This window comes from Mycothermus thermophilus (genome assembly GCF_041956435.1).
Source record: "Mycothermus thermophilus strain CBS 625.91 unplaced genomic scaffold VTJ04scaffold_2, whole genome shotgun sequence".
Classification (NCBI taxonomy): Eukaryota; Fungi; Ascomycota; class Sordariomycetes; order Sordariales; family Chaetomiaceae; genus Mycothermus; species Mycothermus thermophilus.
This window is the reverse complement of record NW_027191428.1, coordinates 931,664-947,601: the sequence shown is the minus strand read 5'-3', so window position 1 is coordinate 947,601 and position 15,938 is coordinate 931,664. Positions and strand designations below refer to the sequence as shown.

General features: G+C 57.0%; 11 protein-coding genes across 11 annotated transcripts; 5 read left to right on the top strand and 6 right to left on the bottom strand.

The window, feature by feature from the left end:
- Positions 1-84: 84 nt before the first annotated feature.
- VTJ04DRAFT_2493 (uncharacterized protein) lies at positions 85-436 on the top strand (the record flags this gene model as incomplete). Its single annotated transcript, XM_069360288.1, has 2 exons — positions 85-136; positions 219-436. 2 exons carry the CDS (start codon positions 85-87, stop codon positions 434-436), a joined length of 270 nt encoding a protein of 89 aa, XP_069221014.1.
- Positions 437-464: 28 nt separating this feature from the next.
- Positions 465-1,487, bottom strand: VTJ04DRAFT_2492 (uncharacterized protein; the record flags this gene model as incomplete). The annotated part of the gene is made up of 6 exons (XM_069360287.1): positions 465-534; positions 603-835; positions 934-1,114; positions 1,174-1,232; positions 1,321-1,353; positions 1,464-1,487. The coding sequence occupies 6 exons, from the start codon at positions 1,485-1,487 to the stop codon at positions 465-467; spliced, it is 600 nt and encodes a 199-aa protein (XP_069221013.1).
- A 56-nt stretch (positions 1,488-1,543) lies between these two features.
- VTJ04DRAFT_2491 (uncharacterized protein) lies at positions 1,544-2,545 on the bottom strand (the record flags this gene model as incomplete). The annotated part of the gene is made up of 2 exons (XM_069360286.1): positions 1,544-1,954; positions 2,468-2,545. 2 exons carry the CDS (start codon positions 2,543-2,545, stop codon positions 1,544-1,546), a joined length of 489 nt encoding a protein of 162 aa, XP_069221012.1.
- Positions 2,546-4,533: 1,988 nt separating this feature from the next.
- VTJ04DRAFT_2490 (uncharacterized protein) lies at positions 4,534-6,291 on the top strand (the record flags this gene model as incomplete). Its single annotated transcript, XM_069360285.1, has 3 exons — positions 4,534-5,327; positions 5,405-6,019; positions 6,138-6,291. 3 exons carry the CDS (start codon positions 4,534-4,536, stop codon positions 6,289-6,291), a joined length of 1,563 nt encoding a protein of 520 aa, XP_069221011.1.
- Positions 6,292-6,346: 55 nt separating this feature from the next.
- On the bottom strand, positions 6,347-7,575 carry VTJ04DRAFT_2489 (uncharacterized protein; the record flags this gene model as incomplete). Its single annotated transcript, XM_069360283.1, has 4 exons — positions 6,347-6,446; positions 6,538-6,643; positions 6,733-7,248; positions 7,308-7,575. The coding sequence occupies 4 exons, from the start codon at positions 7,573-7,575 to the stop codon at positions 6,347-6,349; spliced, it is 990 nt and encodes a 329-aa protein (XP_069221010.1).
- Positions 7,576-8,041: 466 nt separating this feature from the next.
- On the top strand, positions 8,042-9,817 carry VTJ04DRAFT_2488 (uncharacterized protein; the record flags this gene model as incomplete). The annotated part of the gene is made up of 4 exons (XM_069360282.1): positions 8,042-8,123; positions 8,180-8,232; positions 8,285-9,715; positions 9,785-9,817. The coding sequence occupies 4 exons, from the start codon at positions 8,042-8,044 to the stop codon at positions 9,815-9,817; spliced, it is 1,599 nt and encodes a 532-aa protein (XP_069221009.1).
- Positions 9,818-9,916: 99 nt separating this feature from the next.
- VTJ04DRAFT_2487 (uncharacterized protein) lies at positions 9,917-10,219 on the bottom strand (the record flags this gene model as incomplete). Its single annotated transcript, XM_069360281.1, has 2 exons — positions 9,917-10,145; positions 10,194-10,219. 2 exons carry the CDS (start codon positions 10,217-10,219, stop codon positions 9,917-9,919), a joined length of 255 nt encoding a protein of 84 aa, XP_069221008.1.
- Positions 10,220-10,245: 26 nt separating this feature from the next.
- On the bottom strand, positions 10,246-10,820 carry VTJ04DRAFT_2486 (uncharacterized protein; the record flags this gene model as incomplete). The annotated part of the gene is made up of 2 exons (XM_069360280.1): positions 10,246-10,534; positions 10,606-10,820. The coding sequence occupies 2 exons, from the start codon at positions 10,818-10,820 to the stop codon at positions 10,246-10,248; spliced, it is 504 nt and encodes a 167-aa protein (XP_069221007.1).
- A 714-nt stretch (positions 10,821-11,534) lies between these two features.
- VTJ04DRAFT_2485 (uncharacterized protein) lies at positions 11,535-12,184 on the bottom strand (the record flags this gene model as incomplete). Its single annotated transcript, XM_069360279.1, has 3 exons — positions 11,535-11,729; positions 11,787-11,953; positions 12,007-12,184. 3 exons carry the CDS (start codon positions 12,182-12,184, stop codon positions 11,535-11,537), a joined length of 540 nt encoding a protein of 179 aa, XP_069221006.1.
- An 893-nt stretch (positions 12,185-13,077) lies between these two features.
- Positions 13,078-14,523, top strand: VTJ04DRAFT_2484 (uncharacterized protein; the record flags this gene model as incomplete). The annotated part of the gene is made up of 1 exon (XM_069360278.1): positions 13,078-14,523. The coding sequence occupies one exon, from the start codon at positions 13,078-13,080 to the stop codon at positions 14,521-14,523; it is 1,446 nt and encodes a 481-aa protein (XP_069221005.1).
- Positions 14,524-15,000: 477 nt separating this feature from the next.
- On the top strand, positions 15,001-15,698 carry VTJ04DRAFT_2483 (uncharacterized protein; the record flags this gene model as incomplete). Its single annotated transcript, XM_069360277.1, has 4 exons — positions 15,001-15,024; positions 15,099-15,190; positions 15,273-15,283; positions 15,412-15,698. 4 exons carry the CDS (start codon positions 15,001-15,003, stop codon positions 15,696-15,698), a joined length of 414 nt encoding a protein of 137 aa, XP_069221004.1.
- Between the last annotated feature and the right edge of the window lie 240 nt (positions 15,699-15,938).

Below are 15,938 nucleotides of genomic sequence, written 5' to 3'. Positions count from 1 at the left end.
CACGAGATTGGTTTCCATGCTGGGAAGGGGGTAGGGTTATTGGACTGGTCATGATGGTGATGTTGCCCTGTAGCGCTGAGACAAATGAGGGTTGGGGATAACTTTGGGGTATCAGACCATGCATGCCACTCTTTTTGTGCGTGTGGGTTTCCCGTTTGCAAAATCCAGAGAGGGAAAGAAAACGAAGATAGATATATCGGGCGCCTAAACTTCTCAAGTTTTCCATGCCAATGCCAAATCCAAGATCGAGCGAGCAACAAAAAAGATGACAAAACAAAAAACGCCTCAACGTTGGTTTGGTACCATATCGCCGCCTATCCCTCTCTCCCTCACTTCCTCTGCTGTCGTTGTTGATGGGGGGTATATAGATCGTTGCATGTCTGTTGCTCGCTGCCGCGTTCGAGGGAGGGAGGGGTTGTCATCGTCAACGCCCTGAAGAGCGCATGCCATGCGTGGCGCAGAATTTACAGGATCGTGCACTTGTTCTTCTTCTTGGGCGCCTCACGAGCCCCCCTGTTGGGATCGAGGACGGCACTGTCAAGTGAGAAACGGGATGTCAGTATCTAAGTCTTTGCGATGAGAGCTAGTTCGGGTATCCATACCGGATGGCATTGTCAAACACAGCCTTGAGGTTTACCTGCGTCAGGGCAGAGCACTCGATGTACTTGTAGGCCTTAATCTCCTCAGCGCGGGCAGCGCCCATCGGGTAGGTGATAGGAGCCATGCGGTTGGCGGCCAGCTTCTGGATCGTCTCCTTGTCCTCGCGCATATCGAGCTTAGTGCCGACCAGGATAATCGGAATGCCAGGCGCGTGGTGGTCGATCTCCGGATACCACTGTTTCGATCTGTTAGAAACCCCTTTCTTCTCTCGTTGTCCTCTTATACCGCTGGGAAGCTTGGCGGTGATTTTTTCTTCTTTGGTTTGCCACTCACCTTGGCAAGAACGTTATCGAACGAAGGTGGGCTGACGAGCGAGAAGCAGATGAGGAAGACATCGGTCTGAGGGTACGAGAGAGGCCGGAGCCTGTCGTAGTCTTCTTGACCAGCAGTATCCCAGAGGCCAAGGCTGATAGGCTTGCCGTCGACCTGCACGCTAGCGGAGTAGTTGTCGAACCTGAAAGAGGTGGCCGTTAGCCTGAGGTGCAAGCACGAGGATGGGAGGCTGGGACCTACACTGTCGGGATGTACTCGCCCGGGAAGGCGTTTGTGGTGTAGGAGATGAGCAGGCATGTCTGGGGGGGGTGGTCAGTTTGGCTGTCGCGGTGGACCAACTCGAAGGGAGCTCCAGGAGAGGAGGAGGCGGGGTCGACGTGTTCGTACCTTGCCCACAGCACCGTCACCAGTGACGACGCACTATTCAGAATATCGCAGTCAGCTCCAGTGTTCTGATGTTGTCTTTGCAACTTGCGCGGGGACAATGGCCGGCGCAGGTGTGGCGGCGAGAGGGTTGATGGTGGACGAACCTTGATGGATTGCACAGCTGACATGGTTGGACGAGGTTTCTGAGGTACGAGAAGGGGAGAAGAAGAAGCGCTCTCGAGGTTTAGATCGAGGCGAGTGGTGACGCGAGGATGCCGATGGACTCTCGACGGGTCGCGTTATCGATGTGCAGGTGGGCGAGAAAGGAGGTTTGGGAGAGGCGGAGGTGGAAGAGGCAAGCCGCTGCAAAAGCTGGTCCACCGCCTTTGCTCTTTCTTGGGCACTCAGGTCTGGGCGCTAACGGCGAGATAAGTTGGCTTTGATGGAGTGGGGGATTACTGCGCGAACAGAAACGATGCGATGCGCGCAGGATGCAAAGAAATTGAGGGGAAAATCCTTGAAAAGAAGGCAAGGTCGGAATGCCACAAGAGGTGGAGAGGTGAGGTGCGGTGAGAAGGTGAGTGTGTTGATGGGAAGAGAGCAGGTTTGGGTGCAGGTTGCAGGTTATGGTTGGAAAAGGTGGGAATTCAGCCGTCTGGCGACAAGAGAGGACTGGATTGGGAGACCGGGGCCTGCAGGCGACGCGGGAGCGGCCTTCTTTTGGAGGGGGTGTCCCGTCCTGAGCGGTCCCTGGGGTGGGCGTCTTGGGAGTGTTTCTTCGGACGAGACTGGACCACACGCTCGCCCCCCTCCAGGGCCGCCGACGACGCTAAGGTTGTGTGTGTGTCGAGCTCAGACAAGCCAGACACTGTGTGGAAGCTTCTGTCACGCGGCCAGAGTCCACTAGGACAGCCCAAGCGTGGCCGAGGACCGCCGCAAGCAACGCAGGACGGGCTCTGTGTGGTCCCAAGGAGGGTTGCAGTGGGCCTGGGTGGTTGTCCTCGGTCGACTTCGCACTGGCGACGGCGGGCTTGGCGACGCTCCCCTCTCGAGCCCAGGGAAGCAAGGGGTTGACTTCTGACACACACCAGCGTCAACCGTTCCCCTTCAAGGTTGAAACGGCCTGCCGGAGAGGGGTGGAGGGGCAAAACCTCGCGAAGAAAACAACCTGAACTGATGGCTGGCTCTTGCTGGGATGCATCCTGGACGCGCGGGGCGACAGAGCCACAATCGACTTCGTCCCCATTGCGGCTCCGTGATCTGCGGTCGGGACTCGGATGCTGCGAGCAAGGGCCGGAGACATCGAGCCTGTGTGTTGGGCCATCATGAGAGAGATTCTTCACGTGTTTGGTGGATGGTGCTCATCGCAGCACCCGTGTCAACATCTCGTCTCCATGTTTCCTGACCTTTTCCAGATGGCGAACCTGAATCGACAACCATCGTCCGAACCAGGGGCTCCTTGAGTTTGAAGGCCTGCTGAAGTCAGGTGGACCGAGTGTTTCCAATGGACCCCTTGGCAGCAGATGAGATCAAGAAACGCCCAGGATGATTCACTGCGAGTTGACACAGATCTGTCAACAAGCCCATCTTCGAATGTATGTATGTAGGTACTCATATCGTAGGCAAAGAATGTCCTATGTAAGCGCCGGCGACAGGCGCAGATGAGTGACTTGCATCGACTCGGGCACAGTATGACCACGGTCTGTTCCGCGGGCCCGGCTTCGACGACGTCGGCTGGCCTCTTTCAGCGGACCTATAAAGCCGTGTTACCGCGATAGACTGTTGTAAACCTTGAGAATGAGTGGTAACGGGAGGCAGATTCGCGGAGGCATGCCGCTACGTATCCTGTGCTCTGAGATTTGTTGGTAGGAAACGTGGAAGCTGGTGGCATGCGACACGACGAGTGATGATGGTCAGCGGGATGCACAAGTCACGTCCCACTCGTGACACGCTGAATCCATACCGGCAGCCTTCCATCTTTTGCTCATCTCTGGCGACCAACAGTCTGGGTGAGGCTATCGCGCCGGCGTTTGTTTCCCTGTGCTGGAGGAGTGTCGAACAATGGCGGCGGGTAATGGTACCTTAGCTTGTGTTCGGCGACCCTCGGGATCGACTCCGTACTCATTGTCGGGCCAATGTGACATGAGGCATTGATGGAACGAGCGTTGTTCTAAGGGATGGCCCAATGAGGATGGATAGCGAAGCAGAACGCCGTCACGACGGCCCAGTGATTGACGACAGCAGAAACAGCGTCTCCTGATTTGCTGTTTCAAGCAGCCGTGGGAGCAACATGAGAGGTCGATTATGGCCGCTATGGGATTGCATCGCCATTTGCATTCCCGCCGACGAATCGACGGATGCCGACATTTGCTCGTTTCGACTGCTGTGCTCAGTTGCCGGTGATCCGGGCGCGAAATTCCGGATGGAGGAGGGGCCAATGACGGGCAGGAACATACTTAGTAAAGTATGTACAGAGAGTACAGAGAACCGTAGGTACCCGCAGTCATAAAGATGGCAAGTACGTGCAGCAGAGAGTAAGACACACATCAATAGTGTCCAAGCAGCTCTGGCATGCATAGAGAATCCTGTGAGAAGCGAGAAGGGCATACCAAAAGTGGAAGAGAATCAAGCCAGGAGGTAGAGGAGAATATGAAAATGGCCATCCAAGGGAAACGCCATCTCAGTCAGGAAATGTCGCACCTGAGGGAGAGGACTACGGAGTAAATCTACAGAATAGTGCCTGGGTTGGTACCTGATGGAACATGCAAGGTGGTTGACATGGAATGAATGAAAATAGCATGGAAGGTTCATTCTCATGTGAAAATTTTGCGGAGTCCATCATAACTTCCAAATCGGACCAACTGTGACTGCTGGCCTTGAGATGGGGCGCCTGGTGTTGGGTGTTGCGAGGGAAGGAGAGAGGAAGGAAAACGACTCCCTCTTATCTTATCGTGCCCCACCTTTCCCAAATAGGAAAATACACAACGAACAAGCATATGTTGTCGCGACTGACCGCGTCGAGGATCGGGACCAAATTACCATTACATCACCGGTATCACCACACAACTCGCCGCCATGTGCAATCGAACAGCCTCCACCCCTACTACCAAGAATACCTAATTGGCACCCCAAATGTAGACGCGATACCACAACGGTTAATCGACGACCAATTCCTCATCCATCCATTCGTCTACGTAAAAACCATCGCGCGGCTCCCGCCGCTGGCGCGACACAATGACGTCGACATCCCGAACGCCCACCCGGCGTTCCTCCCTCACCGAGCCCTCCTTCTCTGCCACGCCCTCCATCATTGCCGGCGTCAGCGCCACCATCACCACCCGCCGCTCCATCCTCGTCCGAACCCCAGGCAGCCAGGCCCGCGGTCCGCGCCCCTCCGTGACGGCCGCCACCCCGCATGCGCGCGCCGCCCAGCGCGCCCTCGACTCGCGCCGCGCGGCGCTGCTCACCCCTCACCGCGCCCGCCGCCGCAGCGTGCGCGAGGTGCGCGACTCCCCCCGCGACTTTTTGCTCAGCCTGGGTAGAGTCCTGGCGGGCAAGTCGAAGAGGATAACGACCTCGTCGTCTTCCACGTCGGGGACGAGCTCGCCCGCGACCAGGGCGGGGGACGAGGAAGGGGACGAGCCGACGCTGGGGGAGATACATTCGCGGGTGTTTGAGGATGACGACGATGACGAGGAAGCGCTGCCCAAGCGGCCGCGGCTTTCTCTCCCTATTGGGGACGAGGAAGATACCAGCGGCAGCGAGGAGCTCCAGCCGCATCGGTCCATGATCATTGATGACGACAATAATTTTACTCTGGCGTCGATCGAAATGCCCAGGAGGGAGCTGCCTGGGGGACAGAGGTTTTCGATGGGGAACGTGACAAGCATGAGCGATTATTTCAACACAAATGATATGCTGCAGAGCGAAGCGGAGGGGGTGGGTGTGGATGAGGGTTTCTTCCCGGCGCAGGAGATATTGGACGAGGCGGCGCAAGGGGTAACGATGGAGTTGGCTTCTCCGGAGCGGTAAGTTCGATGTCTCTTCCGGAGCACCATGGCCCCAACAATCCATTGAACCCCACTGACTGACATCCCTTAACCAGGATCGATGTGGAAGCCGACCAGCGAAACCGAGACAGCGACTTTGCTTTCGAACTCCCGCTAGGCGAGGTCAACGAAAGCACCTTCATGATAGCACCCGAAGTCCAATCCTCACCCGACAGGACCGCGGCACCAGAGGACGACAACGAGCCAACATCACCCCAGCAAAACGACTTCGCCCCCCTCTTCGACCAACAAAGTGACGATGGCTACGACATGGATCAAGATCAGCGAGACTTCGGAGACGTCCCCGTTCCGCTCGACGAGGACGACGAGCCCGACGTAACCACCCACAACACCACCGCCTGGACAGAAGAACCATCCCATGTCACCACCGCCATGCGCATCTCGGCCCGAGACGTTATGAAACGAACCATCCGCATATCTAAGCATGGAATCGAGTACCCGTCGCTGCCACCGACACTCGTCAAACGGCTGGCCCAAAACTTTGCCAAAGCCAACGGAGCCAATGGCAAGATTGCGCCCGATGCGCTCAAGGCCATCATACAAGCATCGGACTGGTTCTTTGAGCAGCTCGGTGACGATCTGGCCGCGTACTCGAACCATGCGGGAAGGAAGACGATTGACGAGAGTGATGTCTTGACATTGATGAAGAGGTATGTTGAAAAAGAAACACGTCTATCACTCATTTTGGGGTATCTCCTAGTCGTTTTCCTGTGGTTTGGTTTGGTTCGTTATACACATGCTGACACGTATTTGCCTTGCCTCATCTAGACAACGCCAAATCAGTCCCAGCACGACGCTGTTTTCGCTTGCGCAGCGCCACCTCCCCAGAGAGCTACTGCAAGAGCTGCGTATGCCTCCACCGGTTGTGTCCAAGAAGCGGAGGAGGCCGAAAGCTGGCCCTGGAGATGAACAAGTAACATGAGGCACTGCCAGGACAGAGGTTGCGTCGGGTTTTGTGTGGCTGGCCGGTTGGCTGGCTACCAATGCTTGTTCATGCGCACGCGCCGCGCAATATCAGATGGCGGCTTGCGCACGACCAAGTAGAACATGATGGAGGTGGCGAGAGAAAGACCGTACCTGTGCGCGGGTCAGACGTGTCCTAGGTATGAGAGAGGGCATTGCCGCGGTATGACGCAGGAGTGTCGTCTGGTGACAGGGGGGAACGTACCAGGTGACAATGTACTGCACATGGTTGTTCCGCAAATTAACCTCGGCGGGCCTGCTCACGGGAACACCCTTCTCCAGGTATTCCATGAGCTGGAAGTAATCCGGCTCTGCAGTAAAGGTTCAGTCAGCCACCATAAGTGCTACATCATGGACCAGCAAACAGAACAGTAGAAAAAAAAATCCCAATATGACTCACCCATAGTCTGCTCAATCCAAACCGGCTGACTCCCCGTCAACTTTGCCATCTGCTCCACATCCGGGAAATAAAACTCCCACTTATCCGGCCGATTGTCCGGGGTGAAGAAGTTCTTCTTCCACGGCTTCCTGATCAATCCCTCCACCGTAACCTCCCCCTGCGGCAGCCCCTCGGGCCGCTTCCTCTGATCCGCCTTATCCTTGGCCACCCACCCACGGTTCACCAACACCTTGGTCTCGTCGCCCCCTTCCCTCTCCAACGGCGTCACCACCATGTACCCCTGCTCGCCCTCGCGCATGCGCGGGCCGACGAGCATCTCCTGGTCGTGCCGGAACCGGCCGGTGGCGTACACGCGGCGGTACTCGAAGTCGGGGATGGCGTCCGGGTCGACGCGCGGCGGGAGGGGAAGCGGGGGACGCACGATGCGGTCTTCGCACTTGGCGATCAGATCGGTCTTCCATGCCAGGCGCTTGACTTGCCATGTGCCGAGAATGAAGGCGGTGATGGGGATGATGGCTGGAAGGACGTTAGCTATGAAGAAATTTGCGGGGCAGGTCCTATTATCAATGCCGTACCCAAGATGATCAGCCCCGGCCCGTGTTTGCGGCCCGTCCGGACAATCTCTGGTGGATTGTCGATGATGGAGACAAAGTTGGGGTCATCGGCGGCTTGCCTGCCTTGGGGGCGGCTCGGAGTGTTGGAGAAAGGCCGCCGGAGAGCAGGGCGAGCTGTGCTCGAGGGGGAGCTTTGTTTTGGAAGCCATTGAGCAATTCTTCGGCTGACTGGCCTCTGCTGGGTCTGGAATGCCCGCAGGAGGCTTGTTGAAGCTCTCCCGACGGACATGGCTGTGGGAGAAGACTGCGGCGAGGCTCAATGGCGACGGATCAGGCCGGAGGTTGAGGGACGGGAAAGCTGAGGTCAAGATTTCGTGGTGACGTTACGGAATCAACGGAGCTCCAGGTGCCTCACCCCACTGTGTTGGGGGCCGATTGGCCGGGGTTTACAAGGATGACGACCTATTGCGGCCCGGACCCCCTTGCAGCCCGCCTTCCGGGCTATCGGCCCCGCTGGTAACCTTGGCTCTCACCTCAATGACCAGCTTTCATCATCAAACATCAACAACTGTCCATCACTTCAACTCTTCGTCAACAAGGAACAGAGTGCCCTCAGGACACAGGAATTGGACCTTAGCCCTCGACTCGGATTCTTCACGCCAGGCTTTACCTTCTCTAGTTGTCGCCCAAGCAAGCAAGCCCAAAACACTTGTAGTCTCATCTGTCGACCTTCAACAGCCTCACATTCAGTCAGCATGACATTCTTCCAAGGAACCCTCCAGGAGGGTATCTCCACGGCCCTGCAGCGGGCAAAGTCTGTCGTCTGCTTTGTAACAGGTCAGACCATCAGCATGGACGTGATCTTGCTCCCAGAAAAACTGACAACCACGCAGATAACGGCGATGAGAGCAACACATGGGAAAATGTTTATTTTAGCGAGGAAGAGGTGCCGTAGTTCTGATACCATGTTGACTACCAGCCACTAACCCGGCATTTAGATCCGCTCAATTCTCGACGCACAAGCCGTGTCATTACGCCTCGAGGCCGGCTCTCAAGAGGAAGGCTTCCTCGCCCAGCTCTATCCGATACCCAAGAAGCCCACCGTCGTGGTCATCAAAAATGGCCAACTCAGGGAGTACATCGCAGCTGGCGTGTCCAAGGAGGACTTTATCCGCAGGATGAAGACCGTCTTTGAACCGGTTCAGCCTGCCCCAGTTCCCCCGGCTACTGAGGCTGCTCAACCCACACCGGAACACCCAGCCGTTACCACCACCCAAGCAGCTTCGGCTCCGGAAACATCCCAGCCGGCACCGGCCACTGCTCCCACTCCCGACGTCCAAGCACCGCCGGCATCCGAACCAGCAGCATCTCCTAACCCACCAAACGCCTCAGCAGACCCCTCTTCACCCCCTGCCACTGCCACTGCCACTGCCAGCACCTCCCTCTCTTCCACAAACGCCCAAGTCCAAGCCATCTTCGCCGAGCGCGCCGCCCGCCTCGCCGAACAAAAGAAGCAGCAAGACGAAGAAGCCAAGCGCAAGCGGGCCGAGAAAGCCAAAGCCAGAGCCGAGGCCGAAGCCGCCCAAGCGACCGCGCAAAGCAGGCACGCCGCCGAGCTGCGCAAGCGCCAACGAGAAGCCCGCGCGGAGCGCGAACGCATCCTCAAAGCCATCGAGGACGACAAAGCCGCGCGCCGAGCGAAGAGGGAACAAGAGGAGGCTGCACGTCGCGCCGCCGCCGCCGCAGCTGCCTCCGAGAAAGGAGAATCTACCATTAACGAAGAAAAGTCCGCCCCCTTCGCGCCCGCAAGCCAAGTCTTCCCGCCTCTCAACACCTCATCCCGCTGCGCGATCCAAGTCCGCCTCTTCGACGGCTCCACCATCCGCGAGCGTTTCTCCGCCGACGAGACGCTCGTCGACGTGCGCAAATGGGTAGACGAAACCCGGCGTGACGTCGACGGTCCTGACAAGAACGCCCCTTACACGTTCAAGGTCCTGCTCACCCCGCTCCCGAACCGCACCATCGACGTGACGGAGGAGTCCAAATCCCTGCGCGAGCTGGGCCTGGCACCCAGCGCCACGCTGATCCTCCTGCGCGTGCCCAAACGCGTCATCGCGGCCGCGGCGCGCGGGGAGGGGCAAGGGCTGTTTTGGAAAATCATCAGGCTCCTCATGTCCGTGTTTACCGGGTTCTTTGGGACGCTGTCGGCCTTCTTTTCGACGCTGTTCAGCACCCGGGGGCTGCCTGCCCCTCCGCCAGGGGAGCCTGATGCTGGGACGGCCGGCGGTGGTGGGCAGACTACGCAAAGCCAGACTGGTGGTGAGGATGCCGGTGCACGACGGCGCGGTACTGGTGGAAGGATAGCGGGGCTGGGGGATTTGGATGAGCGTCGGAGGAGGGAGGAACAGCAGTATTATAATGGAAACTCGGTAAGTCTAAGATCCCTAGGCTGAAGATGGGCTATTCCGTGCAGATAGAAAGCTGACATCGTGGCATAGACAAATTTCGAATCCAGGCCGGATGATGAGTAGTAACGTGGTGGATAGTTATATAAATGTGATGCTCTACCCACTGCCTGTCGAGCAAAAGGAATACTGTAATCTTAGTTGGAAATAAATGCGCCCATCATGTCAACTCAACGCTGAGGACAAATAGAACGCTGGGTTCTTTCTTTCAAGAGCTAGTATTCGCTCTGTTGTATTGTACAGTGTCTTTTTGACTGTCGTCATGTGCAGCGCTGTAGAGCAACGGGATATAAATGCCAGTCCAATCCCGTTTTCGGGTTTGCTTGCCCAGTTGCTTTCCTCTCCCATCAGGTCCTGAACGGGAAGAGTCGAGAAGGCACCCTGAACGACCGTTCTGGCTACCTATATTACAGGTCCAAGTTTATCCCTCCTCTTCAACCACATCTCACATCTTACCCCCCCTTCCATCCCATCAAACCAACGTCCCCTCCTCTTCACGAAGTGAAATTAGCCGCCGCCTGCTGGCACGCCTTGAGTTGCTCCAGGTACCACCCGCAGATCTGCATGTTGCCGCCGTGTTGGTCGAGGCACTTGGTGAACTGCTCCGTCGCGCCGGCGCAGTTGTTGCCCCAGCTGCTGTTGTAGGTGTTATTGGTCTGAGGGTTGGCGGCGGCCTGGGTGTTGTTGTTGGCCGGGGCGGGCTCCGACGAGCCGCTGCCGCCGAAGAGGCCGGTAATAGCGTTGCCCATGACGTGACCGATCGTGGAGCCTACGGCGACGCCGCTGTATCGTGGATGTTAGTTACGATTTTTGACGATGCTCAAAGGGAGGTGGAGGAGGGGAAGGAAACGTACGCAGCAGTGCTAGCCATCTGGCCAAAGAGGCCCGGGCCCTGGGAGGCGGTAGGCTGCTGGGGAGTGGCCATAGAGGTCGGCGCGGCGGTCGGAGGAGGAGCGGCATAGGTGGCCGCGGGCCGGGTCTGCTGCTGGTGCTGCGGCTGGGCCGGGGCACGGGAGACAGTCGGGCGCGTGGGCGCGGGGCGGGCGGTGGGGCGCGACTGGCGAGGCATTTTGATTTCTTGTTATTTTGTTTGTTTGTTGGGGGGAAATGAACGTTGTCGGACCCGGACGAGTGAGCGAAAGTGAGTGTTGTTAGTTGTTTGAAGATGGGAGATATTTTGCCGGCAAGAAGCGCATGCAGGCGAAGCTGAATGGGAATTTGAATTGGCCACTAAGCGTGGCTGTTCGTCCCGGCGGGGGACCTAGAAGCCAATAGAAACGCCGCCGCCGGACCCATCCGTTTCTCCGCTTCAACCCGGACCGGCGGCCTCGGAGTTTTGGATCGCCGAGCCTGCGGAACTCAGGGTTAGGGTTTTCATTATCTTCAAGAGACGGACGTTCGCTGAACATGGCAACATGCTGCACGATTAGATTTGTGTGTGAAGACATGAGAGACTCTAGCAGAGAGAATAGGCTTGTCTAGAATTACACATGGTTCATGGGCACGTGGTGAAAGGCAGAAGGCCACTTTCTGTCTCCTTTCTTGGTACTTTACGTTGAGAGTGAGGACTCAGCCTCTCATGTGCAGAGAATCGAGAATGAGGGGGCTGTGCTTATTGACGTACTCTCCTCAGCTCGCCGATGTCCTTATGGCTTGAGCCTCCGAGTCCATTGTGGAAAGGCCCGAATACTCCAACATGTTGGGAAACGGGAGACACTGGCACGCCATCTCCGAAACCTGCATTACGTGCTGCTGAGTGAAGCAACCAGAGTCCACGTTCCTTTCACCTCTTCTTTTTATTACCCTTGTGTTTCTGTCTCTTACTGGACTTCTCGGGCCCTGTCTCTGCCGCACTGCTGTCCGTTGCCGCCGAGTCCTCGGCCGGCCGTTTCTTTTCTGCTGCCGCCTTTGCTGCCGCTTTCTCTCGCTCCCTGGCGATGAGTTCTGACAACTTGGCTTTAATGTCTTTATTGTCGGCCTGTTCTGAAGTTAGAGTCTTCTTCAAGATGGACGTTGGCGCAACCCAGGCACATACCAAATCAGACCTCAAAAACCGGGCGGTCGCTTCGGTGTTGACGGTCTTCTCGCGCTCTGGTGGCGTGTTTTCCAGCTTCTGGATCTTTTCCATATACTGCCTCACTCGGGAGAGTTCGGTGAAGATGGCATGGTTCTTGGTGTCGACACCGTTCAGACGTAACGCCGCTGAAATATTGTCAGTTTGCCAGCTCAACTTGGACTGTCAGAGGAAATCTTACAAAAGAGAAGCGACTCTATTGTGTATGTGGCTAGAACATAGAGTTTTGCTTTGTCCAGGAGCGGCAACTTGGATGAAATGTCGCTGAGGTCACCGAGTAATGGGGCGAGGGTTTCTTGAGCCTTCTCGAGTTCGGCCTCAAGCTGATCAAGCTGAGGTGTGATGTCGGTGACGTCCATGACTGTTCGTCGATTACAATTACGGGTAGTCTAGTCCACTCTGTAATTCCGTCTCGGTTGTGTGATTCGATTACAAGTGAGATGCAAAGGTTCTTTTGTATGTTGATGATGAAGTTGGTTGATGAGTTGATGGAAGGGGATGATGAATGAAAAGGCTGGCGCTGCAGTATCAAACCCTTCCCAAGGGTTGAAAGTGAAAGTCTTGAGAAAGCCCCTGTCGTTAAATGTGGATCTTGCTGGCAGGCAGCGCTGGTGGGTCTCGTCCTCGGCTTCCAAGCCCCGGGGGACCAATCAGTTGGGTTTCTTTTTTTTCCTCTCGCGATTGACCGGAGCAGAAAATTGAGCTCATGGGAGTCCAACCATGGCACTTTTTGTTGTCGCAAAGACCGGGAAGACGACAGAAGTGAACGACACTTCCGCCTAGACATTTGCCAGCACGATCCAGCGACGGGACCTAACGATCGAGCGGCACTGACCACCTACGAACCGGCCGAACGAACCCAACTACCCGAACGCCAATAACCAGTCACTCGAGCCCCCAGATGCCGAACCACATGTCATAGCCCTCGACAGCCACCATCGACGGGCTCTGCACGGTCCGACGACAATTTGCCTTGCCTTGCCCTACCATGCACTTCCAACTGCTGGGCTGAAACACCGACAATCTGTATCTACCTCTGTTTACCCGCCCGCCGTTGCGGGCCTTCGCGCAAATACCTTGCAGACGCACACAATGGTTCCTCAATAACCTCGTCGTGGGCCGGGGGGCCAGCCGCCGTGTGTCGGCATCTCTCACCACCTCAGCAAGCGCCACAGCGCAGGACGCCGAATATGTTGTGCAGTGGCCACCGAAGCGCTTTATTCCGCCCAGACATTCACCGACCCGTGGGCCCATGGCCGTTCCGCCTCCGTCTCGAGAGCCCAATCCACTACCAGAGCAACCCCGCGAGGACCCGGTCCTGGAAGAGGAGGACTCGGATGTCTTGACCGACTCGGTCGCACCGATGAACGGAGAGACAGACGTCAAGAATGAAGAATCAGCTCGGAGTGAACAACCCGAACCCGACTCCAGTTCCTCTACAGCGACAAGGCCAGAAGAGCCTCCAGAGCTGAACCGCATCCGGTCCCGTGTTGCCCTTTGGGATGCGGATGAGCAACAAGCCCGGACGGAAGCCGAAATGGTGTCCCAACTGCCAGCGTACCGGACTTCGGATCAGCTTCACGTGATGGGGCTGGACCCCAGGGGACGATATATTGCGCACACGCTAGCCTGCTGCCCAACCATTCCACCCCCGCGATACCTCCTCCACCGCCGCAACCTCGCCAGGTTGTGGGTGGAGGGTGGTCAAAGGCTAACAATTTTCCGGGGCCGCCTGTCCAGCACCCAGCACCGCGTCATCGGCGAGTATACTCCACTACCCGACCCCGAGTATATGCCAGAACCTGGCACCCTTGACCCTGACTCCCCCGAGCATATCGCCAACCTCATCGTAACCCTCCCACCGGCCGACGTGGTCCGGGCTATCGGCCGCATTCGTCATCGCCTCGACCACCGTTCCACCATCTGCCTGATCAACGACGGTCTAGGCGTCGCCGAGGCGCTCATAGAGGCCTACTTCTCCAACGAACTGACACGGCCCATCTTCCTCCTCGGCCACTTCACCACGGCGGTTGGTCATACCGACGACCGTTTCTCGGTGGCAGAGATCCGCCCAGGCAGGCTCTTCCTCTCGCTCTTCTCGAACGAACCGCGCGACCCGGGCCAACGCTTCCGCATCAAGCGCCACCCGCCCCCGGAACGGACCGTGCGCGCAACTCACCTCGTGCGCCTCCTTACGGCGATCCCAGGGCTCAATGCCACGGGCCACCCGTATTCCGACTTCCTGCGGTACAAGCTGCCGCTGGTGGTGTTCCGGACGGTCGTGGACCCGGTTGCGGCGCTGTTGGACCTGCGGTACGATGCTCTGGCGCGTAACGCATACGCCCGGCAGCTCATGGACAGGCTGGTCGGTGAGGTGGCGCGAGTGGTGTCGCTGCTGCCTGAGTGTCGCGGTTCGGAGAAGCTGCGGCAATACGTCACGTCGAGCGATTTCAGGGAGGATGTGCTCCACAAGTTGATGAGGCAACGCACGGCGGATAGCAGGATGAGGTCGCTCGTGGGGAAGGGGTTTGATACGGATATTGACTTTTTGTCTGGGTATTTTGTGCGACGGGGCCATGAGGTCGGCGCGCCGCCCAAGGCGTTGGACTCGGTCATGTGGGCGGTCAAGGCGAAACAGAGGGGGGTGAGGGAGCAGCTGCTGAACGAGATTCCGTTCGAGGGGTCGCAGCAGTGGTGAAGCAGAAATGGAAAAGCCATGCATTGTTCACAAGTGGGAGTTAAAATGGGCGGCATTTACATCTAGGTTGTGTTGGGATATAGAGATATGGCGGGGATGGGGGGAGCATGCACAAAACAACGAAATGGATTTGTATGATAATCCAATAGAAACCTGCATCGGTAGACATGTACAATATGATGATGTATTTCAGTGGTTGGATTTGTACTCGTACTTTTATTTTCTGAATCGAGGGCTGGACTTGAGAACTCAGGGGTTCTGCCCATCTTCTTTCATTCGTGAGTTGGGATGAAGCTCCAATTCAGGTGGGCTGTGTGACGCAAGTCGAAGTCGCTGGGGCCTCTTTGGAGCCGCCTCACCCCACCACAGCTTTTCTGCCCCCCGCGACAAGAAGGCATCGGCTCGGCTTGCGACGACTTTCTCCCCACCAACTGGACAAGACTACGATCGAACCTAACAAATTCAACAGTTGTCAACATGGAAGACGCAGAGCTGGAGCAGGTACGATTTTCCGACTCCGGCTCCTTCTTCCGCTCTGGCCGAGAAGTGACTAAAGCCTGTTTGTGCGATTCTAGATCCGCAGAGCTCGCCTTGAGCAACTCAAGGCCCAGAGCGTCTCGTCGGCCGGTGGAAGCAACAGTGCCGAGGCACAGGCGCAGCAGCGAAGGTGAGTAGTATTCCCTTGTCGAAAACCCCTATGGCGGAGTGTTGCTCAGTGTGCTAACCGGTCTCTTGCTTCTGTCTACCAGACAACAAGAAGGTACCGTAACCGATCAACCTAACTTCTCCCCAGCCCGATATCCATCTCCATTCCCATCAATTTCCCAGTCCCGAGAGTGAACGGCGGTTTCCAACCCAACTAACGCCCCTTTCCTTTCCCACCACCAGCCGAAGCTCGCAAGCAAATCCTCAACCAAATCCTCGAGCCCGAGGCCGCCGACCGGCTGGGGCGGATCCGCATGGTCAAGGAGCAGCGCGCGCAGGACGTCGAGGACCGGCTCATCATGCTGGCACGCACGGGCCAGCTGAGGCAGAAAGTCACCGAGGACCAGCTCAAGGAGTTTTTGAACGCCATGGCCGAGTCGCAGGCGCAGCATGAGGAGAAGATCGTGACGCAACGCAGGAAGGGGTGGGAGGATGATGACGACTTGGACGATTTGTTGAAGGATGTATAGGCAGACAGGGGTGTTGCTGAGAAAAAAAGATGGCGTTGGGGAAGCGTGGTGGTGTGGATAATGACGCTATGATATGAACCATGATGATGATGATGATGATATCAAGGTTCACAGGAGGTCGGGGGTTAGGTTTTCGGGGACGCAGCAGGTTCGTCTCTAGGGAGTTGATTCATTTCCATAGGCTCATACAATGTCTTGACGCTCTAATATTTTACACGCCGCTTGGGCTTCTTTTTTACA